This window comes from Grampus griseus (genome assembly GCF_964374135.1).
Source record: "Grampus griseus genome assembly, chromosome: 5".
In the NCBI taxonomy this organism is placed as follows: Eukaryota; Metazoa; Chordata; class Mammalia; order Artiodactyla; family Delphinidae; genus Grampus; species Grampus griseus.
In genome coordinates, this window is record NC_138998.1 from 143524203 (window position 1) to 143551716 (window position 27514).

The 27514-nt window shown below is 52.2% G+C and overlaps 1 protein-coding gene across 1 annotated transcript in view; it reads left to right on the forward strand.

Moving 5' to 3' along the window:
- LOC309823233 (pericentrin-like) overlaps nt 1-27514 on the forward strand; it is a 74391-nt gene that overhangs the window by 36648 nt on the left and 10229 nt on the right. The window contains exons 16-27 of the mRNA XM_082655372.1: nt 4057-4938; nt 5484-5669; nt 11226-11942; nt 12830-12926; nt 15522-15673; nt 17910-18104; nt 19956-20129; nt 20722-20917; nt 21953-22175; nt 22466-22616; nt 23086-23499; nt 26718-26938. Of these exons, the coding sequence (XP_082511498.1) occupies nt 4057-4938; nt 5484-5669; nt 11226-11942; nt 12830-12926; nt 15522-15673; nt 17910-18104; nt 19956-20129; nt 20722-20917; nt 21953-22175; nt 22466-22616; nt 23086-23499; nt 26718-26938 (3608 nt within the window). The remainder of the gene's footprint in view (nt 1-4056; nt 4939-5483; nt 5670-11225; nt 11943-12829; nt 12927-15521; nt 15674-17909; nt 18105-19955; nt 20130-20721; nt 20918-21952; nt 22176-22465; nt 22617-23085; nt 23500-26717; nt 26939-27514) is intronic.

Sequence of the window (27514 nt, forward strand, 5' to 3'; positions counted from 1 at the left end):
AATTGTAGAAGCAACAAAGTGATACCTGCAAAAATGTTTTGCTGGTATTTTGATTGGGATTGCATTGAATCTACAGATTGATCTGGAGAAACTTAACATCTTAACAATTTTGAGTCTTCCAAACCATGAACATGGTGTAAGTCTCCATTTATTTGTCTTCTTGGATTTCTTTCAGTGATATGTGGTTTTCAATTTATATATCCTGTATATATTTTCTTAGATTTATATCTAGGTACTTTATTTTTTGTTGTGCTATCTTAAATGATATGTTCATTTAATTTAAAATATGGTGTGTTTTATTTCACATTAAATTCTAATATGGTAGATTATATTGATGAATTTTCAAATATTGAACCAGCCCTGAATCCCTGGAATAAACCCCACTTGGTCATGGTGTATGGTTCTTTTATATCTGCTGAATTCTATTTACTAGTGTTTTGTTTGTTTGTTTGTTTGTTTGCGGTACGCGGGCCTCTCACTGCTGTGGCCTCTCCCGTTGCTGAGCACAGGCTCCGGACGCGCAGGCTCAGTGGCCATGGCTCACAGGCCCAGCCGCTCCGTGGCATGTGGGATCTTCCCGGACCGGGGCATGAACCCGTGTCCCCTGCATCGGCAGGCGGACTCTCAACCACTGCGCCACCAGGGAAGCCCCTTTACTAGTGTTTTATTAAGAATTTATATATTCATCATGGATATTGGTCTGTAGTTTTCTTGTGATATCTGTCTGGTTTTGGTATCAGGGTAATATTGGCCTCACTGAATGAATTGTTCCCTCTTCTGTTTTCTGTAAAAGATTGTTCAGTATTGGTGCTGTTTATTATTTAACTCATTACTGATGGGGGGATTTTTGCAGAAACTAACACCTGTGTCCGGTGATTTTTATTTTGGCCAGCCTGAAATAATTCTGTTATTTCAGTAACACTTTGCAGGTTATTACAATGGTTACACCTAATGCACCTGTAAAGTCCCCTAATTTTTGTGAAATGTTGTCTTCAGTCTGTTCTACTGTAGAAGCAAAGGAGCATTCTCCAGCACCATGAGTTTCATTTTCATTTTCCGTATTGGAATTAATCACTAAGGTTTTCTGTCTTTTTGTTGATCTAATATTCACATCATCTGAATCAGAACTGTATTCTGAAGAATTATCATTTTCTGAGACACTAGTATATATGTTGCTTGGACAATCGGAGAAAGTATCTGCAAAAATTCACTGAAAAATTCTTCTTCACTCAAAATTTCACGAGGCGTCATTTTTGAAAATTTTACATTTATAACATACACAATGTTGGAACAAAAACCTAACAGAGAAAAATGTGAATGATAATGACAATCGTAAGTTGTATAATGAACCCTTGATCCATTTTAAGCTTTAGCATCTTTGCGCAGTGATGTTAATTGTATCACTCTCTAAAAACGTATTGATACATCTCCAGTCAATAACATTCGGGTAACAAAAGACGTATTAATATGTCTCCTGTCAATAATGTGTTAATTGTTGAGTAACACCATCTGGGCCTGGCAAGTTCTCTCTTTGTTTTTAAATTACAGATTCAATTTCCTCAATACTCACGGGATTGTTCAAATTAATATTTCGCATTGGGAAGTTTTGGGCCATTATTTATTGAGGTATTTTTTGGCATCATTCTCCTCTAGAGCTCCAGTTACAAATACGCCATACCTTTTACATCGTCCTATGGGTGTTGGAAGCTGTGTGCATTTTTTATAATTCTTTTCCTCTGATGGGATAATGTCTGTGACTCTTCAGAGTTTGAACTCTGTCATGTTCAGGATTTTCTCAAGCCCATTGGAGTGATTTTCTAAATTTCCTGTCTTTTTGTTTATCATGAACATGCTTACCTTTATGTGCTTGAACACAGTTACAACATCCTTATTTGCTTCTTCCAGCATTTTTGTCATCTCAGTTTTAGTTGTCACTGGTTGTCTTTTCGTGTCAGAGTAGGCCACGTGATGCTGATTTTTTTTTAAATAATTTTGATTTGCATCCTTGATATTCTGCAAATAATGTTGTGGAAACTCTTGCTTCCCAAAACAGTGAGATTTTTCTTTTAGTGGTAGTCATGTTGGTCGGACTTGAAGTTTGCACTCTGTCTTGCCTGTAGAGATCGCATGAAGTTTGGTTTCCCTTCCCTGCTTCTCTGTCTGTTGTCTTTTTCTCTCCAGAGCCCTGGCAGCCCTGGCTGCCCCAGTTCCCTCTTCTCGGCCTCATCTGGCTGCACTGCCTGATGGCACAGCCTGAAAGATGGAAACTCCCCCATCTGGTAGCCTTTGCTGCATCAGAATCCCCAGCATGACGTCCTGGGCCTGTAGGCAGGTGGGATGTACCTCTGGGTTTCACGGAGTCGGTCTGCGTGCCCATTGTGGAGCTCCGTGGGCCCTCTGTGACGCCGTGCTGGTGCTGACTCTCCAGATGCCCACAGAATCCGCTGGCTGAGAGAGAAGCACCCTCTGAGCCTCACTCTTAGCTGCCTGGGGTGCGTGGCACTGTCCCGTGCACTGTGCACTGTCGCATGTCAGAGGCACCACTCCTCCCGCATTCAGGGAGATGCGACACATGTGTTCTGGCCCTTTTTCTATGTTCTGCAACTGCAGTTCTGTTCTTCCCTCTCTGGGCTTTGTGAACATCGTTGCGCCTCTGCTTCCTCACTTGCTCCAACTGCACTGTATCTTAGAGGACTTATTTTAGATTTTAGTGTCTTACCTTTTAATACCACTTTCACGTGCTAGCTTTGATAAAGTGTGATGCTTGTGTTGTGACTTTGGCGCTTTTGTTGTGCACACGTTTTCATCTCAGTGTGCTGAGTGCGCTGAGTGCGTCAGGCCAAACGCATGCAGACAGAGTTACCCCCCCGACTCCCTTCAGTCGTCTGTGGGTGGGGAGACGTGGGTCTGTGCAGCACACAGCGTGGGGCTGGGTAGAGGGTCTTGCCTCACACTGAGAACTTTTCTTTTGCCAACTACATACAGTGGCGTCAGATGTGCTAAGTGTGAGTGTGATGTGCAGCTTACGCCATCCAAACCAAAACCAAACATCAGTTTTCTTATTTTTGTTTTCACTATGGGCCAGGTTTGGATTTGTGTTTGAAGTAATGGTTAAGTAGTACTAGTGAAACCAAGAATTGTATGAAACTCTTAATTTTTAGGACGTATAAGACGTTACTATAATCAATTGCTTGAAAATTGTTAACTAGAACACAGATTGGTTAGAACTTTTCAATTTTTTGGTCACTACTATTGATGTAGTCTTAAGAGAATGTCATTTGGAGCCATAATGGCACAGATTTCAATTCTGATTTTCCATTTACTGTCTTTGTGGTCTTGGCAAGATATTTCATATCTAGATTTCAACTGTCTCATCTTTTAAGTAGGAACAATAACATTTCTTATCTTAAAATTGTTGAGAATTAGATTAAATAGCACAAGTAGAAGCATCGTTTGATGCCCGCTGTGTTGAGTCCCCGCATCCCCGCAGTGCACAGTGTGGACAGCGTGCTGTGTGCTCTGGCTCATTCATGTTCTTCATGACTGCAAACCCCCTCAGCCGATCTTCTCACTTTTATTCCTGTTCTGGTGTTAGAATGACACCTAAAATCTAAATACCCCTTTAGGAAAATCAAACAAATCAAAGTTGTTTAAATGTTAAGAAAATAGACATTTAAAAGGTGGTGAAAACATTCATGTGTAGTGTCATCGACTGAGACGTGGCCAAGTTAGAGTTTCCCCTGAACCCTGGCAGCCGAGGGTTGGGGTCTGTCACAGCGATGGGTGTGGCCTTAATGAAGCGTTTGAACGAGCAGCAAAGCAGCAACTGCAGATACGAATGTTTGACCATTTTGACACACTTGAAGCAGCTGGGTGTTCTGGGTGTTCTTCAGATCTTAGTGTCATTTGGTGATGTTGTTAGTTACTTCCACAGCTACTCTTAAGATGCGAAGTCTCCACTTCTGTAAGAATGAGTTCAGGCCCAGCTGTAAGTGGAAAGGGGAACTTCTGAAGTTGATGTATGTCATTTGCCTCTGAAATGTGCTTTTTCTTCAGGTTTTGTATAACAGAAGTTCTGAAATTGAAGAGCTGAAATCCATTATTGAGAATTTGCGAGAGAACCAAGAGAGGTTACAGAAGGATAAAGCACAGGAGATTGAACAGCTCCATGAGGTCATTGAGAAACTGCAGAGGGAGCTCCCACTCGGGGGACCCGCAGCGCCCCAGGCCGGTGATGGCAGAGCCGCCAGCCTGCAGAGCGAGCTGCTGGGCCTCCCGGCTGAAGGAGCCAAGGCCTGCGCGGAGCTGGAGGGCGAGCTGCGTGCCGCCCTCGAGGCCAAGGAGGCCCTGAGCCGGCTGCTGGCCGAGCAGGAGCGCGGGCACGGCCAGGCCCTCGAGGCCCTCCAGCAGCGCTTGCAGGCCGCAGAGGAGGTGGCCGTGCGGCAGCTGGCCGCGTCGGGGCCCGGCACCGCCCTCAGGGAGGCCGAGGTCCAGGCCCTGGCCTCCCAGATCCGCGAGTTCGAAGCTGCCCTGCGAGCCAAGGAAGCAAAGATCGCAGAGAGAGAGTTAGAAATCGACGCTCTGCACCGGCAGAAGTCAGCCCACTCTGCCGAGCTGGAGGCCATCCTGGCGGCCGTGGCCCGCTTCCGCTGCGCCCTAGAGCAGCAGCTCCTGGCGGCCTCTGGGGAGCCCCCCGAGCTGCAGCGGCTCCGGGCGCAGTGCGTCCGCCTCAGCTGCCAGCTGCAGGCGCTCAACCAGCGCTTCCTGAGGTGCCAGAGGGAGCCGGACGAGCGGCAGGCGCACGGGGCCCAAGTGGCAGGCAGTTCCGGGGGATGGGCATCCTGGGGAGAAGAGGCCTCCTGCCACGAAGAGGTGGAACAGGATGTGTGTGGCAGGTGGCTGGCTGAGGCCCCCCACGGCCATGGCGGTAACTCACAGGTGGGCTCCTTCTTCATCAGGCCACAGGTGGTGCAGCCTCTTTGTGCAGAGAGCTGTGTGCACGTGGGGAGCCGGGGTGTGTCTGGGGATCTGGGGGTGCACGTGGGGACCTGGGGTGTGTCCGGGGATCTGGGGGTGCAGGTGGGGAGCTGGCATGTGTCTGGGAGCTGGGGGTGCAGGTGGCGATCTGGGGTGTGTCTGGGGAGCTGGGGATGCGGGTGGGGAGCTGGCGTGTGTCTGGGATCTGGGGGTGCGGGTGGGGAGCTGGGGGGCAGCTGTGCTGTGTTCCGTGTCTGCTGGGGGCCGTCTTCGCGGCTTGCCCAGCTCCAGCACCTGCTGACCTGCTGTGCGCACCGCTGGTCTCCTGCTCCATGCATGTGTGTGATTCTGGCCCTGAGCTGTGGGCTCTCCCTCGGGGCCTGCTGGCTGGTGCTCCGGCTGCAGAGCTCCTGGGACTCTGAGGTAGCCTCACTGCACTTCTGACTTCGCGATGCCTTCGGCTGTGTGCTCATAAGCATTGTCCTTGTTTTCTCTGCTCGTCACAGAGCCCTATTAAGGAGGATCCGCAGCTGGCCAAAGCCCTGCCGACGTTAACCCGCGCAGGTCTCAGCCAGCAGGACAGCGTGATGTCGGTGCTCGCGGTCTGCCAGCGGCAACTGGAGTCTGAGCTGCTGTTAGTGAAAAAGGAAATGTGCCTGCCTGCAGAGAGCGGAGTGTCGGGAACAGCGAAGGTGCCTGGGCATGTCGGGGGTTGCGGGGGCACAGGACACGGCAGCTGGTCGCGGGTAGACACCCCCTCAGCGTCTTTGCTGCGACGGCAGGCTACGAGGACCGCAGCCAGGGGCGCCTTCTCCAGGCCCGCCGCTCTGGCAGTGCTGGTCAGATGCGTTTTGAGATTTCCCACGTGTTTGGTTTAAACGCACGTTTCCCACGGTCTAATCAGCTGTGAACAGTGAGCAGTCAGTCACTTTTTCCTCATGGTTGATAGCACAAGCTTCAGGGCTTGTGCCTGGCTTTTGCGTGTGAGGACAGTCGCCCACAGCTGTGCTGCCTCCGCAGTAGGATTTAGCTGGGCTTCAGGGCTTGTGCCTGGCTTTTGCGTGTGAGGACAGTCGCCCACAGCTGTGCTGCCTCCGCAGTAGGATTTAGCTGGGCTTCAGGGCTTGTGCCTGGCTTTTGCGTGTGAGGACAGTCGCCCACAGCTGTGCTGCCTCCACGACCTTCACCGCGTGCAAAGGCTTCACATTGATCGCTTGAGCCTCAGGCGTTTTCCCCACGTTTTCACTTGTCCTCCCAGCAAAGAAGAGCAGAGTAATCTACGACTCAGCAGTTTTAAATTCTGATCACCAGGACAGAAGCTACAAGAAGGCTGCCTTTTCTTTTCCAGGGTGGGGAGGGTGCAGGTCGGCAGCATCAAATTGTTGCAGAGCTGAGATGTTTGAGAACCAAAAGTGGGTTTGGTTCTGAAGCCTGCTCAGATGCGGGCTCTCGTGAGCCAGTCACCCTGCTGGTGTGGACGTTGCACACTTCGCTGGGTGTTCCAGCCCCTCATCTCCTGGGGGCGCTCCTGGGATGTGCCACGGGCCACGTGCACCGTGTTGGAAATTGGAAGATTCTGAATCCCACAGCACACAGGGCTCTGGGCCTGGGTCTGCAGGGTTTTTTTCTTTTTTCTTTTTTTTTTGGTACGCGGGCCTCTCACTGTTGTGGCCTCTCCCGTTGCGGAGCACAGGCTCCGGACGCGCAGGCTCAGCGGCCACGGCTCACGGGCCCAGCCGCTCCGCGGCATGTGGGATCTTCCCGGACCGGGGCACGAACCCGCGTCCCCTGCGTCCGCAGGCAGACTCTCAACCACTACGCCACCAGGGAAGCCCTGGGTCTGCAGTTTTGATAGAGGAAGCCTGCATCTGATGTCATGTGTTTATCAGATGCCCTCAGGAAATACATTGTTTGGAGAGAACCTTCACCTACTCTGTGTAGCAAACTTGTCTCAGCATCCTTATGATAAGAACATTTCTTTAAATTCTTAAAAGAGAGCTCGGCCCTGGGATATCCTGAGCTGGTCGCCAAATTTTTAGGAGTTACACACTGACAAGGAAATTCCAAATTCATTCCATAAATTACAATTTTGTGTTTTCCAGTGTTTGCATATAGAACCTTCCAGGCCTTTTTCCTCAAAAAAACCCCAAAACAAGAAACTTACATCCTCAATAAATTGCCACAGAAATAGGTTATAACAGTTGCCTCTTTTTGTGTCGTGTGTGGCAAAATACATGTACAATTTACATCTTAATCATTTTTAAACGTATAGTTCAATCGTATTAAATACGTTTATAATGTGTGACCATGCATCTCCATAGCTCTTTTCATCTTGTAAAACTGAAACTACTCATTTAAACAATGACTCCCATTTCCTCCTTCCCCCAGGCCCTGGCAACCACCGTTATGCTTTCTGTTTCCGTATGATTTTTGAGATACACTAAGTGTTTACATAAGTGGCATCTCACAGTGTTTGTTTTTTTGTGTTTGACTTATGTCACTCAGCATAATGTAATGTCATCAAGGTTCGTCTATGTCATAGCAGGTATCAGAATTTCCTTCCTTTTTAAGGCTGAATAATATTCCATTGTATGTATATACCACAGTATGCTTATCCATTCATCTGTCGATGGACACTTGGTTTGCTTCCACTTTTTTTTTAATAAATAAACAAATTTATTTATTTATTTATTTTTTCAGCTGCGTTGGGTCTTTGTTGCTGCGTGCAGGCTTTCTCTAGTTGCGGCGAGCGGGGGCTACTCGTCGTTGCCGTGTGCGGGCTTCTCATTGCGGTGGTTTCTCTTGTTGCAGAGCACGGGCTCTAGGGCGCGCGGGCTTCAGTAGTTGTCGCATGCGGTCTCAGGAGCTGTGATGCATGGGCTTAGTTGCTCCACAGCATGTGGGATCTTCCCAGAACAGGGCTTGAACCTGTGCCCGCTGAACTGGCAGGCGGATTCTTAACCAGTGCGCCACCAGGGAAGTCCTGCTTCCACGTTTTAACTGTTGTGAATAGTGCTGTTATGAACATGGCTGTGCAAATATCTCTTTGGGACCCTGCTTTCAGTTCTTCCAGGTATGTACCCAGAACTACAGTGGCTGGATCATATGGTAATTCTACGTCTCACTTTTTGAGGACCTGCTGTAGTGTTTTCCACGGCGGCTGTACCTGTTCACATTCCCATCAGAAGTGTACAAGAGTTCCAAGTTCTGCACATCCTCACCAATATTTGTTACTTTCTGGTTTGTTTGTTTTTGACAGTAGTCATCCTAATGGGTGTGAGGTGTATCTAATTGTAGTTTTGATTTGCATTTCTCAAATGACTAGTGATAGTGGGTATCTTTTCAAGTATATGTTCTTTGGAGAGATGTCTGTTCAAGTCCTTTGGCAAATTTTGAATCAGCTTGTATGTTTTTTTGACTGAGTTTTACAAGTTCTTTATATATTTCTGGGTATATTAATCCCTTATTAGGTGTATGATTGGCAAATATTTTTTCCCATTTTGTGGGTTGCATTTTTACTCTGTGGATAGTGTCTTTTTTTTTGGCTGTGTTGGGTCTCTGTTGATGGGCGCGGGCCTTCTCTAGTTGCGGCGAGTGGGGGCTATGCTTTGTTGCGGTGTGCGGGCTTCTCACTGCAGTGGCTTCTCTTGTTGTGGAGCACGGGCTCTAGGTACATGGGCTTCAGCAGTTGTAGCATGTGGGCTCAGTAGTTGTGGCTCACGGGCTCTAGAGCGGAGGCTCAGTAGTTGTGGTGCATGGGCTTAGTTGCTCTGCGGCATGTGGGATCTTCCCGGACCAGGGCTTGAACCCGTGTCCCCTGCATTGGCATGCGGATTCTCAACCGCTGCGCCACCAGGAAAGCCCCTCTTCTCTTGTGTTTAATTGATTTTTTAAAATGGTGAAATGGTTAAATTCCTTTCTCACTTCTCTTTGTGTATATTCTTTTGTTATTTTCACATTTAGCATCCTAACATAAAGCACTCTGACTTGAATTTATACCAGCTTAAGTTTAAGAACACATAAAACTGTTCCTTTGTAGCTCCATCCCCACTCCTTTTGGTTTTTGATGTAACAAAAAGCCATCTTTATACTTATGTGCCTTTAAACATAAACTAATAATCCCTTTAAGTGCATTAATCTTTTAAATTATGTAGAAAACAACACGTGGAGTTAGAAACTAAAGTTACAGTAATACTTTTAGACCAATAACTTAGGAATATGTACATTAGTCTTTTAGTTCACGATGAAAACGAAAAGCGTAGTTATAAACCATTGTTACGATAACGTTAGCTTTTATAACTGCCCATGTTTTTACCTTTATTAAGGTCTTTATCTCTCCATACAGCTTTGAGTTACTGTCTAGGGTTCTTTCATTTCCCCTGCCGGACTCTCCTGAACGTTTTTTACAGGGCAGGTTTTAGTGCTAACAAGATCCCTCAGCTTCTGTTTATCTGGGAACGTCTTAATTTCTAACCTACTGTTGATGGAGCTTTGCTGTACTTAGGGTTCTTAGCTGACAGTTCTTTTTCTTTTAGCACTTTGACTGTATTGACCTACTGTTCTCTGGCCTCCAAAGTTTCTGGTGGAGAAATCTGTTGATAAGCTTATCGAGGATCCTTTGTATGTGACAAGTCACTTCTCTCTTGCTGTTTTCAAGATTTTCTCATTGTCTTTGGCTTTGTGTAAGTTTGATTATTATATGTCTTTGGTGTGGGTCTATTTGAGTTCATCTTACTTGGAGTTTGTCGAGTTTCCTGGGTATTTATGTTCATATCTTTCATCAAGTTTGGAAAGTTTTCATTCATTATGTCCTCATATATTCTCTTTGCTTCCTTCTCTCTCCCTTCTTTTGGGACTCCCATTATGTGTATGTTGGTTTGTTCGGTGGTGTCCCATAGTTACCTGAGGCTCCACTTACTTTCCTCAATCTTTTTTTTTCTTTTCCCCAGACTTGATAATTTCCATTGTTCTGTCTTCGCATCCACTGAATCTTTCTTCTGCCTTCTCATATCTACCTTTGAATCCCTTTAGTGAGTTTTTAATTTCAGTTATACTTTTTAACTGCAGAATTTCATTTCTTTTTCTTTATTGATATTTCTATTTTGTTCATGCTTTTTTTTTTTTTTTACTTCACATTTTCCTTAGTTCTGTGAGCATCTTTAAGAAGGCTGTGTTAAAGTCTTTGTCTAGTAGATCCATCATCAGGTCTTTTTCAGGGATGGTTTCTGTTGACTCACTTATTTCCTATGCCTAGGCCATACTTCCCTGTTTTTGATTTTTGTTGTTGTTGTTGAACACTGAATATTTTTAATCTATTAATGTGGTAAATCTAGAAATCAGACTCTCCCTCTTTCTCAGTATTTACTTTTTTGTTGTTGTTGTTACTGTGTTTTTTTTTTTTGGTTGATGTCTGTGTGCTAAGGATCAGCTTGAGATGTAAACTCAAGTTCTCAGATCCTTTCTGAACCTGTGCCTTTACCCAGGCACACGCATTCACTTTAGAATTTCCTCTGTATATGCAGTTGATTTTGAATGTCCTAGTTTTAAATTTTTCCCCAAAGGGAAAAAGAGAAAAATGCAGTGGTGGGGAAAAAGGGGCACCAGTCCTTTCAATCCCCTGGAAGTCACTTCCGCCAGAAGGGCAGGGGCTGGAACAGTTGGGGGCAGGTGCAACAGCCGTGGCCTCCTGCCTCTCTGCCTGCTCCTCTGTGATCAGAAGCATCATTCAGAGCCGATTCCCAGTTTTTGGAGGACAGGGTCCTTTTTGCCCACCCTAGGTCCTGTAAGATGCTCCAGGGACACACGCACAGCTGCCTCCTGGGTCCTGGGGTGGGGGATGGGTAGCTGTTCCTGTGCTAAGAGCTGAGAGCAGTTTAACCCTCCAAACCTTCCCCTGGAAGTTGCAAGCCTTCAGCAGACTGCAGACTTCCAGAACAGTTACATCAGGTACATTCTGCCAGTGCAGTATTTGCCCAGGCGGGAGAGGGGTTCCCGGTGCTGCCGGCTCTGCCATCCTTCCAGGAGCCTCTCCAGCAGTTGCCTTTTAGGCAATGAGCTTTAAGCCTTGAGTCTGTCTTTCATAGGATTTTAAAAAACTTGAAATCTTAAGAGTCTAGAGGGACAAAGGGCTCATCATGGAATCTCATCCTTAATTGTTCAGACAATCTCTGAAATTGGCTCATAAATAACAAACGTGACAACATGTAATTCACTTATTTTACTGTATGCATGTTCTTTTTTACCTGTAGGGTAAGGAAAAACTACTGGAAGATTGTCAGCTGCGGAAAGTTGATCTCATAGATCAGGTGAAACAACTTCAAGAAAAACTGAACCATCTGGTACATTGCATGAGCTTCCAAAACGTCAGGACAGAGGACTTGAAATATCAACAGGCATTGGAATCTCCACATGTTTTAGAAAATAATGCGAGTGATAGTTCCAGTAACAGTGAAGAAACTGACAGATCATCTCCTGTTGATGCATTTAATGTCACATGGGATCTAGTTGACATTATTGGAAATCAAGATTCGTTGATACAAAACGAGGTGCCAGATACTTCCACAGGAGAGCAGGTTGCTTTGCAAGACAGGTCACTCTGCTCACAGGGGAGCTTGTACGGGTGTTCCCGTGACCTCTCCCACACCCAGGGGACCAAGCCCTTGAAGAAAGTGCTCAGGACGATGGACCTGTCCTCCTGGAGCTCCCCTGAGGTCGTCAGGAAGGACTCAATCTCTGAGCGCCCCCCCAGCCTGCCCCTCACACCCTGCTTGGATGCCCTGAGCCAGTGCAGTCTGGACACCTCCCTGTGGGACGGGACGAGCACCCAGCTGCTCCAGGCTGACCAGTTAGGGCTGCTTTGTTACCCGGGCGAGTCAGCGGCAGGAACGGCCCCTAAGTGGGCGGGGTCTCCGTTAGCTGCAGACGGGGCCCCCTCCATCGACCACCATGCTCAGCGGGTGCCTGTGGTAAGTGGTCTCCCTGGGTGCTGTCCTGGTTTGGGTCCATGGGATGCCCAAGGCCCCAGTGTGTTCCCACTGGGTTGTGTCTACGTGGACGGCAGGGTCACAGCTGCAGTCGTTGTTGGCTCACCTCCTGTTGTGGCCTGTTGGCCAGGCCTGTGTGAGCAGTCCCCTGGTCAGCAAGTGTAGGGACAGTCAGCGTTCTGCAGGATGGACCCAAGTCTACTGTCATAGGAACATTCACAGCACTTTGGTTGTTTTTAAAAATACATGAAATGCATTACTCTTACTCAGAAATTCACCGCAGGCCTAACTTTGCTAACTCACACTGGCTCTGGGAAGTATAATCATAAACCTGTCTTCATGTGTGGTCTGCCTATGGGTTCTTTGTCTGGAAGATGTTTTTTAGTTTTATTTTCAGTTCTATATCATGTTTAACAGGTTCTACATATAATGTTATTAATTTCAAGAACACTTCAATATATTATTTTTGGGTTAGATTATATGTTATCTAACATAACTTTGAGATTTTGTGTATCTTAGATAAAATGAAAAATAAATTACGGGATATGTGTAATTTAAGGTATCCATATACGACCACTTCATATCCATATGCTTCCATTTCATATCCATATGCTACTACATCATGCAGAATTTTGAAAATCTGAAATATTTGCCAGGGACTTTGTAAACTATTCCCAGAGAACTGTGGGTGAACTTGATTAAATTATTATGAGCGTATGGCCTCGTGTCCACAAGCTGTGAACACTTTGAGTTCTGTGTGGGAAGATGATAAATTCAGGACTTAGCAAGTTTTCCATCTGGCAAGTTCAGTTCCATGATATAACACGTTATCATTTTATGACCATTTAAACATCTGCCTATTTGAACAGGAGAAAGATGTTGAAGATTTTATCATAACGTCTCTTGACTCTCAAGAAAAGTCAAGGTCACCTCCTCTTGGGTTAGAAGGAAAAAGCGATGGAAAAAGTGAGTCAGTCACAAACTTTATTTTTACAGCTCCAGAGTATAGAATCGTGCAGAGTCCCTGTGCCCCCTCGCACGTCCCGTGTTAACTTGCGATGTCGCGTGTGCACACTCTGCCTCTCTCTCTCTCTGTGTCTCTGTCTCCCTCTGGGTTTTTGCTCTGTTACTTGAGGGCCTGATGTCGTTTGACTCCTGAGAAGGTCCCTGTGTATTTCATGGCGTCCAGTCCACGCCAGGACATCCGCCCTGACCCAGGGCAGCATCGCGTCCGCATACTTCACTGAGATTTTGTCCCGTTAGTGCTCTCTACAGAAACAAGCAGTGGCTGCCACCATGCATCCAGATGTCCTTTGCGGGCTGGAGGCTGCTGAGAGCAGGCCAGGTGCCTGGTGCAGTGCTCGGGCCTGGACCCCATGAGGGCTGGTATGTTCGCGGCAGTCGGCATGTATGCATCTCGTGGGACTCCGTGAGCGCCCTGGCGGTGCCGTGCTCTTCATGTGGGTCAGTTTAGACTCTGCAGTTGTGTTGCCAGGTTTCATCCTGTTCCTTCTGAATGGCCGATGTCCTGGGTAGGTTTTCGAGACCCTGGGACGTTCTGTCCTCAAGCTTGGACCCACTTGGCCTCCATTGATGGTTCTTGGTGGTCTTGCCTGGATCCTTGTCACTGATGGCTGCCACACCGTGACTTTCTAACCTTATGCTTTCTTTTATAATTGTTAGATTTTTACAAGTCAGTCACCTCAAGGTGTTTTGACTTTTGAAAAAAGTCACCATTGGCTCATTGGGTGCTTTTGAGGACAAGGCAGCGTGAAGTCCAGTTCACTGGCCATGTTGGCATTTGCGGAATGGGGCCAACAGCTTTTCAGCTGGTGCTCTCACTTCTTCCCAGCAGTAGCCACGTGATGTAACAATTTGAGCAGTTCTGTGAGGTGCGTCCCAGGAGCAGCCTCTCGTCCAGTTTCCCTGCCTGGAGTCTCCGTTTCCTGAGGATATCATGTTCAACTTTCAGAAATTTGCTCTAGTATTTATTATTTATGCAGCACACGCCACACACCTCCCTTCCCGTCTCCCTAAAATGGCCCCACCTGCACTTTCTGCCCCATCACTGCCGAGTGTCTGCACTTCGAGGATGCGTGTTTGAGTGCAGGAATGCGCTGCCCATGACGGCCTTCCCTGCATCTTGGACGTGGTCCTTGCTTTCCGGGTTGGACCCCCGACAAGTTTCTGGAGGCAAAGCGTGTGCCGGGTACTTTGTGTGTGAACATTGACATCTTCCTGATGTCGGCATCTTGGACTTGGGCTTGACCCTGGGTGGGGAGTTGGGTTCCTTCAGAGCGTGGAGCCCGCCGTCCTGGACCCGGGTGTCATGAGAGCAGCGCATGGTCCCCTGGAGCACGTCCTCCCACCCCGAGAACTCTGCTTCGTCCTTTGGTCATTTCCCCCACGGTTTTGTCTCGTCTGTCTTGTTAATTCTTATTGATCACATATTGGACCTCTTGTACTAATTTTTTCTCATTTTCCATGTTTGTATTCTTGTTCTCATTTCTAAGGGATTTTTCAGAGCTTTACTTCTTAAGCTTTGTATTGACTCTTTTTATTTTTGCTGTTTTAGTTTCTGACTAGTCCTCTTTCCTAACCCTAACCCTTGTTTCCCGAACGATACTCCCCTTCTTATTTCTCTGGGGATGCTCTGATTTTTCTGATGTTTTCTTCTGTTTGATGCCTTTACTCTGTTTCTTCCACACTTTCTCTGAGTCTCTGTTTCTCTGTCTTTTGTGTTTGAATGCCCCCTGGCACGTTTGAGAAGGTAGGCTTCTGAGCGGGCAGCCGTGAACGGCTCACTGGATGGCAGCTCTGTGCTCAGAGGGGCCTTGCCGGTGGCTCCACGAGACCCACCTGCCCTCCCCGAGCTGTGTGCTGGTGGGGATGGTGGGCTCTGCTTTCCCACCGTGTGCCTCCTTCCGTTTTCCAGAGTGTGTGCTTCCTAGCCTTCCTGGACTGGCCACAGTTCAAGGCTCAGGAACAGCTCAGGGAGCTGCATGCTTCCGAGAGGTTAGGAGTTCTATTTTGAGGCCCCTCCCATCAGACAGAGGCTCCTGGAGTCTCGAATTTGAGACTCTGTTGAGGGCTCCCCAGCCAGGCTGCCCAGTCCGGGCTTTTCTGCACCCACCCCCAGATCAGGCGCCCCCGCCCCACGGCCAGGTGATTCGGGCCTGTCCTCCCACTCAGCCCCCTCCTCGTGTCCCGCTGCCCCTCTCGTCCGTCCTCCGAGGCGCTCGGCACAGTTGCCGATTTGCCCCGTCTGTGGGGGGTGAGGAAACACGTATCGCATCTGTGAAAATGAGCTGAGCTGCCAGGAGGGTTTATGTTCAAATCACGGACATTAACATGCTAAACGTGCAAAATGTACGTTTTCTTACTTAACGTGTGTAGCTCTCATCGTACGTTTTTATGAAACATTTTTACTGTCTGGGGGCGTCCATCGATGTTTCCTTGGTGAGAGGGCCTGGCCGTGGCTCTCCCGGTGCTTCGGGGCCGTCCCCGAGGATCGCCACCAGAGTCGCGGGTCTAGGCCCTGACTCTGCGGTGTGTTTCTAGGTGATGGCGCGGGGTTTGGAAAGGCACTAAGCCGAGACTCGGGAAGACCGGGAGCACCCACTGCTGGTCCCGCAGCGCCTCTCACCCCCCGGGGGTTCCGACGGCCGCTGGGCGCCAGGAAGCAGAAGGAAGTCCATCCGAAGCAAGTGAAGGTACTAGCCGGTGGGGAGCAGGGGAGGGGGCTCGAGGGGCCTCCCCTCTGGCCCGTCAGCAGCTGCGCTGGCCTCAGCCCTGCTACGACTTTGTGCCTTGTGTAGCGGCTCAAAGGGGGGAGATGCGCCGCTGTGGCAGGACCGCAGGGACGGTGTCCCAGGTGGGGCCTGGCCACGCTCGGGGGCCGCGGGCGCTGTGGCCGGGGGCGGCTCCTCCCGCAGCGCCTGTCACAGCACAGCGCCCAGAGGGCCTGCACGCGTGGCGCTGTCCCGAGTCGCAAGGCGAAACTGGATTGGTCTTCCTGAGTGTCGTTCAGGTGCCAGACCTCGTGACCCTGTTTTGGGAAGCAGTTGTGGTTTTTGCTTGTTTGGCTTTGGAAGCTTTCCCAGGATGCTTTGAGGGCTCTCTAATTCAGATAGTAAGTGTTCCCAAAGGAAATGATTTTGATGTTAAGTAAAATCTTCTCTGAAATTGTATTTGAAATGAAACTGGTCTTATTCCTTTAAGAATTGAAATGGAGCCGTGTCTTCTAGCTGTTTTTTCTTTTTGTGCATTCCTCAATTTTTTATATGACATAAATACTAGAATTCCTAATTTTTAAGGAAAAAGTTTGGTTGTTAATGACAATGTTTCATGCTTAGGCTTTGAGGTTTAATACTTGATCCTTAGTTATTAAAAAAGAAAAGAAAGAAAGAGACCTAGCAGAGGCCCTGGAGCCTTTTCCGGACGTGCTGTGGCAGCAGGAGAGAAAGTCAGGAGCGGCCACCCCGCAGCAGCCTGTTGGGTCAGTCAGCCAGCTTGTGTGTCCCTGCCGGCCCCTCTGCTGCACCATCCTCAGTGGGGCGCGGGGGCCACTCGCCGCGGGGCCGAGTCTCAGGAGCCTCGTGTGGTCGCAGCTCTGACCACCCTGAGGCCGGCGATGCTGGTGAAGGTCCATCACGCCGGGAAGCATGTGTCAGCTGGGCAGACGGGCCCTGCGGGGCGGCTGGTTCACGTGCGGCTGTGAGACTGCAGGCCGAGGCCCCCTGTGACTCCGGGGTCCTCAGGGCAGAGGCTCCGGGATCTCACGGCCTGACTGTGCCCGTGGCCCGGGGGCCGCTCCACGTCTGTCCTCCTGGCTGCCGTGCGCCCGGTTGGCGAGGGCGGAGGACCTCGCTCGTCACAGCTGTTCTTTTCCAGAGGTGTTTTTCAGAACACCTTTTTTTGTCCTTATATGACCCAGGAGAAGGTGTTTACGGCCTGCGGCCCGGTCCACTATACAGCCTCCCCACCCCTCCTTCCCGGGGCTGTGATTTGTGTCCGTTCTGTATCACATACATTGTTTTTAAAGTGAAATTGCTGTAGAGCGTTAAAGACGGCCGCTTGTAAAGTAAACACAGTACACAGTTTGGTGTCTAGCGCTTTTATGTTACTGTTCCACGTTTTTGGTCACGTCATTAGAGTTAGAGGAAGACCTGTTTCTAGTTAAGTAACTAGTCATTCTTTGTCATAGGCCTCTTCGTTGCTGTTTTTCTGTTTCCCTAACGTGCCCCTTGCGGGAACCTGTGTTGACATGCAGTGTGAGGACGGTCACAGTCACTTGTGCTCTGCATTGGCCGTAGCACCAGCCATCCAGGAGGGTGGCCCTGGGTGGGGTGCACCTTCCTCTCTCAGCCTCCGTGGGCAGCACAGAAGGCTGGCGTGCACGTCCCAGGTCCCATGTCCCATCACTCTGTAACTACCACTCCAAATCCTGGGGGGGTGGAAGACCCCTTCCTGTGTTCACGTATTCTGGGCGCCCCCGGGGGCGTGAGAGGGCTGCAGTGGCCAGTAGCTGGCCTGGTACCATCCGCAGGTGCCTTTCCCCTGAGGTGTTCCTGTGCAGTTCTCGGGTCTCCCTCCTGGTGGGGCGCTGTGGTCCCGGGAGGGCCGGGGAGGTGCCTGGCATCTTGCTGACTTGGCTGTAGATTTCCCTGAGCTGAGCATCTTCTGTGAGGGTGCAGGCGGGATGGCTGGATTGTGGGGCCTTTGCTGGAGCAGCTCGCACAGAAGTTCACTCGTTCAAAGCTGGTTTACTTGTCTGTGACAGCTACGGGGAGGAAGGTTTGAGAACCTCACGGTCAGAGCAGCAACTCTGGTCTCTGGTGCAAAGGCCGTGGGGGCGGCCTGGTGAGCCTTGGCGGGTGACAGCGGGGCAGTGACGGTGAGAGGTTTCAAGCTGCTTCTCCTTCTCTCTGAAATGTTTGTCCGTTTCAGGCTTTGCTGCAGATGGTGTGTGACGAGAGCCACCACATCCTGGCCCTGTCCGAATACCGTGGACCCCCGAGCATGCTGAGCAGGGGCGAGCCCAGCGCCCCCCTGGGGTGCCTCACGATGGGGGGCCAGGGCCTGCTGGAGGCAGCACCAGCTCCCAGGGAGCATCCCACCCCAGGATCCCCAAAGGGGGAGAAGGTAACAGGCCTTCTAGATACAGAAGAGAAGCAGTGGGCATGGACCTGGTTGAGGGCTTTTCTTGGCCCCAGAAGTGGGAGTAGAGGAGCAAGAGGCGGGTCAGCGGCAGGCAGGGAGGCCATGCCTGGTCAGCCACCCTCCCACTCGCGTTCCCTGGGCTCCAGCCTCCAGGAGAGGCTGCGGGGAAGGGGCCGGCTGGAGCCCTGCAGGGAGGCTCTGGATGGAGAGATGGGTATGGGGGCCGGGCCGAGGGGCAACCTGGAGGTGAGGGCCAGATGCTGAACCGTGTGCAAGGAAGCCAGCCGGCCATGGAGTGTGGACGGAGCAATGGGCAGACCCCCAACTTCAGGGAAGGGGGCAGGTGGGCCCAAGCAGGTGGCCAGGAGGCAGCCAGCCCGTGTGTGGCCCGTATAGACACTGCCCCCTGCGTGGACACTAACCCTAACCCGTATAGACACCCCACCCCCCCGCGTGGACACTAACCCTAACCGTAACCCATATAGACACCGCCCCCTGCGTGGACACTAACCCTAACCCGGCACACACACATGCACACGCACCCCGCCCCTGCACACACATGCACACACCCCACCCATGCACACGCCCCCACCCTTGCACACACACATGCCCCTCACACACACGCACACACCCCACCCCTGCACACACACACGTGCAAACCCTACCCCCGCACACACGCACACGCACCCCGCCCTTGCACACACATGCACACACCCCACCCCTGCACACACACATGCACACACACATGCAAACCCCCACTCCTGCACACACGCACACGCCCCCACCCTTGCAGACACATGCATACACACGCCCCCTGCCCCTCACACACGCACATGCACACACACACCCCTGCACACACACGCACACGCACCCCACCCTTGCATACACACGCACACACCCCACCCCTGCACACATGCACACGCACCCCGCCCCTGCACACACACACATGCAAACCTCCCACCCCTGCACACACCCCGCCCTTGCACACACGCGCACACCCCACCCCTGCACACACGCGCGCACACACACGTGCAAACTCCACCTCCGCACACGCACACACGCACCCCGCCCCTGCACACACATGCACACACGTGTGAACCCCCACCCCTGCACACACGCACACACCCCCACCCCTGTACACACACGCCCCCAGCCCCCCCCACACCCGCCCCTCACACACACACACATGCCCCCCGCCCCTCACACACACACGCACGCACATGCACACACACACCCGCCCCTGCACACACATGCACACACCCCCGCCCCTGCATACACACACACGTACGCACACACACGCCGCCCTCGTCCCCACGCACATGCACACCCGCGCACACCCCCGCCCCTGCACACACACACACGCCCCCCGCCCGTCACACACACGCACACGCCCTGCCCATGTACACACACACACGTCCCCACCCCTGCACACACATGCACACGCCCCCCACCCCTCACACACGCCCATGCACACACACACATGCCCCCCACCCCTGCACACACACGCACATGCCCCCCGCCCCTACACACACACACGCACATGCTCCACACATGCACACGCGCAGGCACACGCACACACACTGTCTCCGCCACGCAGGCCTGGCCTCCCCTGGACCCGGGACTCATGTGCAGCGGCCGGAAGGGAGGTTTGCTTGCTGACATTTACTCTGTCTTACCTTCCTGTCGTGTTGGGGGGGTTCTCTGCCCAGAGCTGGCTCCTCGTGCCCCTAGGCGGTCATGGGCGTCTGTGTGTCCTCATAAGTCGGGGTGGGTTCTGTTTGAACCTGCAGGATGTGTTTATAGGGACACGGGCTCTTTGTTTCGATATTTTAGGAACCTTCCAATGTGGGCCTCGACTGGAGAAGGGAATTTCTGCGGATCGTGCAAGAGGCCTTTGAAAAGGAGCGGGAGATACTGAGAGTCGAGCTGTGGCCCCGGCCCTGTGGCTCAGGCCCTGGGGGCTGCGGCTCCCTGTTGGAGAGGCTGGAGAAGGTGGTCCAGGAGCAGGTGAGCTCATGCCTTGGCTTCCCCCCGGAGCCCACCCTGACACAGAGGGTGACGGAACGTGTTTCGCCTGACCTTAGAGCAAGGCAGTGACTGAGCAGCAAATCCTGCTGCAGTCCACAGATAACACTGTGTTTTTATGTGTGAATTCCGTGAAGTGGAAAACTCTGTGCACTTATCTTCCTTGAGGATCTCACTCTGTTCTGGAAATAACTGGCCTTTCCTTGAAAGCAAAAGAGCCTTTCTAGGCGGCCCAGCTCCAGGCTGTGAGCGCTGAGCCCAGGCTTGGAGGGTCGACACCGCGAGGGCTGTGGGAGCCTGCTTCCCGCCAGTTCCCTCGTAAGAGAGGGCAGGGTGCGTGGCGAGCGTCGACTGGGCCCAGCAAGCGAGACCAAGGTGCTGGGGGCAGAGCTGCATGCAATCTGAGGGTTCCAGGGCCACTGTGCCCGCGTTCATGCCGCACGGTTGTCCCCTGCATCCTCCTGTGGCAGCAATGCCAGGAGCTGCTCTTGCCTGGCACACCAGCCCTCAGGACCCCCTTCTTCTGCCGTGTCTTATGTCCCCCTGCCCTGATCCCCTGCCACCCCATCTGCAGGGGGACCTGCAGGAGAGGTCCTTGGAGCACCTTCGCCTGTCGGACAGGAGCAGCCTGATGTCCGAGATCCAGGCTTTGCGCGCCCAGCTGCGGATGACGCACCTGCAGAACCAGGAGAAGCTGCAGCAGCTGTGCGTGGCACTGACCAGTGCAGAGGCCCGCGGGAGCCGCCAGGAGCACCAGCTGCGGAGGCAGGGTGGGTATGGCCTCTTGGCTGCGTCCCCGAAACGTTGATCCTGACACTCACCTGTCGGGAGGTGGCAGGCAGGTCAGCGAGCCCCTCGCTGACTCCCCAGGCCATCGAGTGCAGAACGTGTGCCAGTCAGGGTGGAGGCCTTGCCTAGCAGCCCGGTGAGCAGCTGGTGGGGGCCGCGTTGGCGCCAGCGTTGTGGGCGCCGCAGGCCCACGTCCGTGAGGGTCACTGGGGCTCGCATGAGGCTGAAGCGGCCTGTGGCAGGTGTCTGCGTTTGATTTAAACTCCGGGATTCTTACGCAGACACTCATGCCACCTGCAGGGAGAGAACACTTTATCTTATCTTTTCTTCCCCACCTCCTCTCCTCCTGTTCTTGCCACTTGCCCTGGGGATGCTCTGAGTGCTGAGTGAGGCCTGGGCTCCGTCCCGTGGGGCAGCCTGCCTTCGATCCCCAGCCTCGGCGTGCGGCCTCACACTGGGCACTTCCGGGCCGGCCTCGCTCGCATTTTGCATCTGTGTTCACGAGGGTCCTGGTCCGCGGTTTGCTTTCTTCTGGTTTCGGTTCCTGGAGGAGTGGGTGTGTGTGCTTCTAGTTCTGGGCGGGTTCTCCACGAAGCTGCCCGGGCTGGGTGGGCTCCATGGAGGTCTGTCTCGGCCCAGCTCCAGCCGTGCCCTTGGGAGACCCCGCGCCTGAACATCGCAGGGGTCGAGAGGGCGTGTGCCCCCCTAACCCCGGAACCCCGTTGCGTCGCATGGCCTGCACGGCTGGGTGGTCCCGCCGCTCTCTGCCCGTGTGTCTCTCTGGATGCTCACTGGCCACGAGGGCGAGGCTGGCAGGGTGTGAGCAGAAGGCATGTGTCCCGAGTATCTGGGTTCCATCAGAAACAGTGGCTTCTGGGTCATAGAAGCTTCCTGTCCCCCCAGAGTGAACACATTCCCTTCCTTTGCTGGTTTGTTACTGATTTGTTAAATCATACGTGCGGCTCACTTTGGACTCGTGAATAATGCTATTTTAATTCATTTAATCTTCTTCTTAGTTGAGTTATTGGCGTATAAGGTTGAGCAGGAAAAATGTATAGTAAGCGACCTGCAGAAAACCCTGAACGAAGAGCAAGAGAAAGCAAATAACGTCCGGAAGCTGCTGGTGGTGGAACAGAACACAGTCAGAGATCTGAAATCTGAGCTCTGCGAGTGTAGACAGGACAAGGAGCGGCTGCTGAAGTCCCTCGACGAGGTGCAGAAGGAGGTCCTTCAGCTGAGGTGCGGCCCCACTGGCAAGACTCCACCTTCTAGCCCCGTCCTGCCCTCAGGCTTCTGGCCGAATAATGCTGGAAGTCACGTGGCCCCTGCCACGTTCTTGGCCTTGAAGTGAAAGATGCCGTCCGAAGCCGTGGTTTGCCAGGCTATCGTGATGGGTGTTGGGGAGGAGCCTCTGCTCCCGCAGGCTCGTGGGGGGCCACGCACACTGCAGGGCCTGCCCTCCCTGCCCTGGGAGCCCTGGGAGCCTGGCTGCTGGCCGGCGTCCCCTTGAGAGCCTGTGGCCCACACAGGTCAGTGCTGGACAGTAAGGAGGATGACCTGCAGGCTGCGCTGCAGCAGCTGGAGGCCGAGCGCACCAAGGAGCGGGCCCTGCAGAGCCGGCTGGAGGAGGAGCGGCTGCAGTGCCTGCAGAAGGAGGGCCAGAGCGCCAGGACCCTGGAGGTGACGTGCGCGGCCGCGACTGTGCCCAGGGGCCAGGGCTACACCTTCAGGGCTCAGAGGGTCCCTGCACGTGCAGCCCCCGCCTCCAGGCATTCGCTTCCGTGAGGGCAGTGCAACCTGAGAGCTGCGTGGGGGCCCTGCCTGTGCACAGGGGAGGCCTCGGGCCGGTGCCCTGTGCGGCAGCCGTGTGGCCGCGCTGAGGCCACCCGTAGGCCTGGCTGAGCCGAGCGCCGTGAGGGGGTCGAGGGCCCGCCCTTCAGCAGCACCGGAGCCCCTGATTCAGGGAGGGAGGTGAACCTGGGACGTTGCACTGTGCTCAGAACAGCGCCTCATCCCCGAGGGAGGCCGGCGGAGCCACGAGAAGAGGGGTTATTGCTCGCCCTCCTTCTACCCAAAGTATGATGTCAGAAGCTCTAGCTGCGGGAGCTGTTTAGATGCTCTTGCCTCGTCTCGCTTTTCCCCGATGCAGGAGTTAAGGGCGTCTTTGGAGAAGCAGTGCGCTCAGAGTAACCAGCTGTGCGTGGCGCTAAAACACGAGCAGACGGCCAAGGACAACCTCCGGAAGGAGCTGCAGATCGAGGCCTCGCGCTGCGAGGCGCTGCTGGCGCAGGAGCGTGGCCGCCTCTCGGAGCTGCAGCGGAGCCTGGAGGCCGAGCAGGGCCGCTCCCGCGAGCTGTCCGAGGCCCTGCAGCACGAGCGCCTGCTCACGGAGCGGCTGAGCCGGCGGCCACAGGACAAGCAGGCGCAGCCGGCTCTGCTGCAGAAGCTCAGGAGCTGCGAGGCCCGCGTGCTGGAGCTGGAGGTGGCGCTGGAGGCCGCGCGGCAGCGAGCCCTGGAGGCTGAGGCCCACGTGCACCGCCAGGACGTGGAGAGGGAGCAGGAGGTGAGTGCGGCGCCGAGGCCTCCCGTGGAGACTCCGCCGAGAGCGTGGGGGAGTTTAGAGCAGCCAGGATGCCAGGACGGCAGTGCAGCCGAGGCCGAGCCGAGCGGACACGGAGAAGTGGAGCAGGTGGCAGACAGACAGGGAGACGTTGGCGAGCCTGCCACGGCCGGAGGGCCTGTCCTGGCTCCGGGCTGCCCCTTGGTTTGGTCAGCGCGGCGGCTGGAAGTCGGGAAGCGCGCGTCCTCCGACCTTGTTCTTTCCCAAGGTGGTTTTGGATCCTCGGGGCCCCTTGCGGTTCCGTGTGCGTCTGAGGATCGGCTTTTCCGCTTCTGCGTGAAGGCCCTTGGGATCTTGGTAGGAATCACACTGAGTCTGTAGATCGCTTTGGGGCGTGTTGTCTCCCTAACAATGCTAGGTCTTCCCATCCATGAAATCGGAAGGACTCTCTGTCTGTTTAGCTCCTTAGTTTCTTTCAATAACGTTTTGTCACTTTCAGGTGATAAGCTTTGCGTTTCTTTTGTTAAATTTGTTCCTAAATATTATTTTTTTGATGCTGTTGTAAATGGAATTATTTTTTACTTCCGTTTTCGGGTTGTTGCGAATGTGTGGCAGTGTGGGTGATTCTCCCACCTTGATCTTATGTCCTGTAACCTTGCTGAACTGATTTATTATTAGTTCCAATATTTTTAATGGATTCTTTGGGATTTTCCGTATAGAAGACCATGTTTTCTGCAAATAGACATAGTTTTACTTGTTCCTGTCCAACCTGGACGCCTTTGTCTCTTCTCCTTGCCTGACTGCCCTGGCCAGAACCCACAGCGTGTGGGGCAGGCGTCCAGCCTGGTTCTTGATCTTGAGGGAGCAGTCAGTCTTTTACTGCTGAGTATGATGGTAGTCGTGCCATTTTTGTAGATACCCCTTAGCGGAGGAAATTCCCTTCTATTTTTAGTTTATTCAATCTTTTTTATTTTTAATCATGAGAGAGTATTGGATTTCCTTTTTCTGTGTCTTTTCAGATTTATGGGTTTTGTCCTTCTCTTGATATGATATAGGACATTGATTCAGTCATCCTAGCACTCTTGGGATGCATCCCACTTGAATTTGGTGTATAATTCTTTTTTAAATAGTGTTGGATTCAGTTTGCTAGTATTTTGTTAAGGATTTTGCGTTTATATTTATGAGAGATATGTTCTGCAGTTTTCTTTTCTTGTGGTGCTTTTGTTTTTGATATCAGGAAGATCTTGGCCTTGCAGGATGGGCTGGGAAGTGTTCCCTCCTTTATTTTTTGGATGGGTCTTAATTTTAGATACATTATACATTGACCAAAAGCATTTGTTTCTGAGGAAATTATTATCCTGTGTTTTCTCATGGATTGACCTTTATTTTGCTCTCTTTAAAAATATTTTTTAGAACTTCAAAAATATTACCTTTATTATTTCTTTTTGGGGGTTTTAGGAAATTATAAAAAGCTCTTAAAATGCACAAGGAAAACCAATGGCCTGGTGTTTTTAATGGTTAGGCGGCCATGAAATCGTCAAGAAATAAATATTAGTGAGATATCATTCACATGCTACTGAGTTCACCAATTTAAATTGCACAATTCAGCGGTTTTCAGTATATTCAAAAGTTGTGCAGCCTGATATCACTGCAATCAATTTTAGAACATGTTCATCACCCACAAGGAACCCCTGGGCCTGTTAGCGGGGACCCAGCCCCTGGCACCCACTGGTCTACTTTCCATCTCTGGATTTGCCTCTTCTGGTCGTGTTGTGTCAGTGGAATCACACGGTATGTGGCCTTCTTCTGTGTCTGGTTCCTGCCATGGGGTTTTCAAGGCTCACACGTGTTGTGTGTGTAACGATTCTTGTTTTTTGTGGGGTTAAACAGCCTGGAATGCAGTCGTGTTTCATCACTAGAGATCGTGGAAGTGGAGGAATCGTTTGGGGCTGTGGCAGAGGCCGGGGGTTTCCTGACGGAGGCGGCTAGAGTAACGGCCCTGGGTGGGCCTTGGTCACTCGGGACCCCCAGAGCGTGTTCCAGGTTTTTTGTGCGTGTGGGGGGAGAGAGGTTTGTTGTCTTCGTGTGCTTCTCAAGGGGCTTCCCAAACCTTATCCAGAGTCTTCTGCCAAACCTTTTTATTTAATTTTGGGGTTTTTTTCTTTTGTTTTTCTTTCTTTCTTTTTTTTTTTTTAGTTTGTTTTTGGTTTGTAAAAATGTAATTGCTTAAAAAAAATACAAACAAAGTGTTTTCCAAGTCAAATTGGTAACTGTCCCTCATGATGCACCTTGATATGTATTTTTCTTTCTTAAGTATGTTGTCCTTTTGGTGTCATTTTTACTGTAGGTAGTTAACTTGATCTGGGTTATGGGGTCTTTTTCTGGCCGTAGTGGCCCAGGCCTCTGATAGTTATTTCAGGGCCAATTTCATCTTTTTTGAACAAAATAAACCAGTGGGTCTCTTGGTTTTGTTACTTTCCTCATCTGGAAAATAGATCAAAAAGGATCACAGTTTCCTGAGGAGGCTCGAGCACTGAATGGGGGTGATGCTGGGAAAGCGCGGGAGGCGCTGGGTGGGAAGCAGGCCTGGTCTGTGTGCCGGCCTGAGGAGCGGCTGGGCCAGGCCCGTGCCCTCTCTGCCCTGTCTGGTTCCGCCCTGCCCGGCCTGGCCATCTTTGTTTCCCTGGATCCCTCCTCCCCAGGCGTCATCCCCTGGGGTCAGCCCCCACGCTCTCCGAGCCCCCGTTGCTCCCTGAACTTCTCAGCACGTGGAGATAAATATTATTTACAGTTTCTGTCAGTGGTCTGCTGTCTCCCTGTGGAGACTTGGGTCCTGGGTGTGGGACAGGGAGTGGCCTGGCCGGCTGGGTCCCCTGGCATCTCCGCAGTGAAGGACGGGGATCGCGAATGGGGGGCACAGGGCCTCTGAGACTCAGGCCCGCCTTCTCGGTGTTGAGCACCCACTCAGTGCCCGCATGCGTACTGAGGTGGGGGGCCGGGCTCGGGCTGTGGCTCATCCCATCCCGGGTCCTGTCCCGGATCCCCGGAGTGGGGGGACCCTGACTCCGCATCGCGCCTGGAGCACCCGTGTGGAGCGTGTTGGGGGTTGGTCGGTCGGGGCTCGGGGCCGGACTGGGCGGCCCCTGTGCTGAGCTCCTGGCCCCGGTCTCCACCCCGGACCGTGTGTGAGGCTCACTTCTGTTTTTCGCCGTTGCTCACAGCGAGAGTTAGAGCTGCAGCGCCAGCGGGATGAGCACAAGATCCTGCAGCTCCAGCAGACGGTGAGGGAGCTGCAGGCGAGGGAGGCCGCGCGCCCCCGCCCGGAGCCAGAGTCGGAGCCCGCGCGCCCCCAGGAGCAGCAGCGGGGCCTAGAGAAGGTGCGGCAGCAGCTGCTCTGTGCTGCGGGGCTTCTGACCAGCTTCATCAACCAGACAGTGGACAGGCAAGTCTCTCGGGACTGCCCCGGCCATATGCCCAGCACCTTTGATGTTGAGAAAAATTCTGAGTGGGGCGTGTCTTTGATTTCGGGTTCAGGTTTTCATGAAACGGACTCTATTTCTCATCCCACGTGTGTGGATGAATTCATGGGCAGTATTCTCTTGAAAGATGATGACAGCATTGTGGTCTTTGCATTCTCATATGACAGGAAATCCAGGTGTCTTTCAGATCAGGTCTCTCCGTGTCCCTTTTCCATTGCTCACCACCCAGAGGGTCTGGCCCAAGGCCAGCCCCCCTCCCACCCGAGTCCCCCAAGGCAGGGCTGGTGCCCGGTGTCTGTGCAGCGTTTGCCTCGCCTGACACCCTGGCCCACTGCCCATGGGGCCAGGATGCGTCCGCCTGGTCGAGGACCCACGACCCTGCTGTTTGGCGGGAACCAATGTTGATTTGCCCTTTTCTGAGCACACGGAAGTTCAGACCATACAGCTCTCTTGTCTGTAATTGGGTTTAGTTAATGGAGCAGCAGTCTTGCTTAGGGACAGCGTTTTAGTAGCTGACTCAGAGTCCCAGCAGAGAGCAT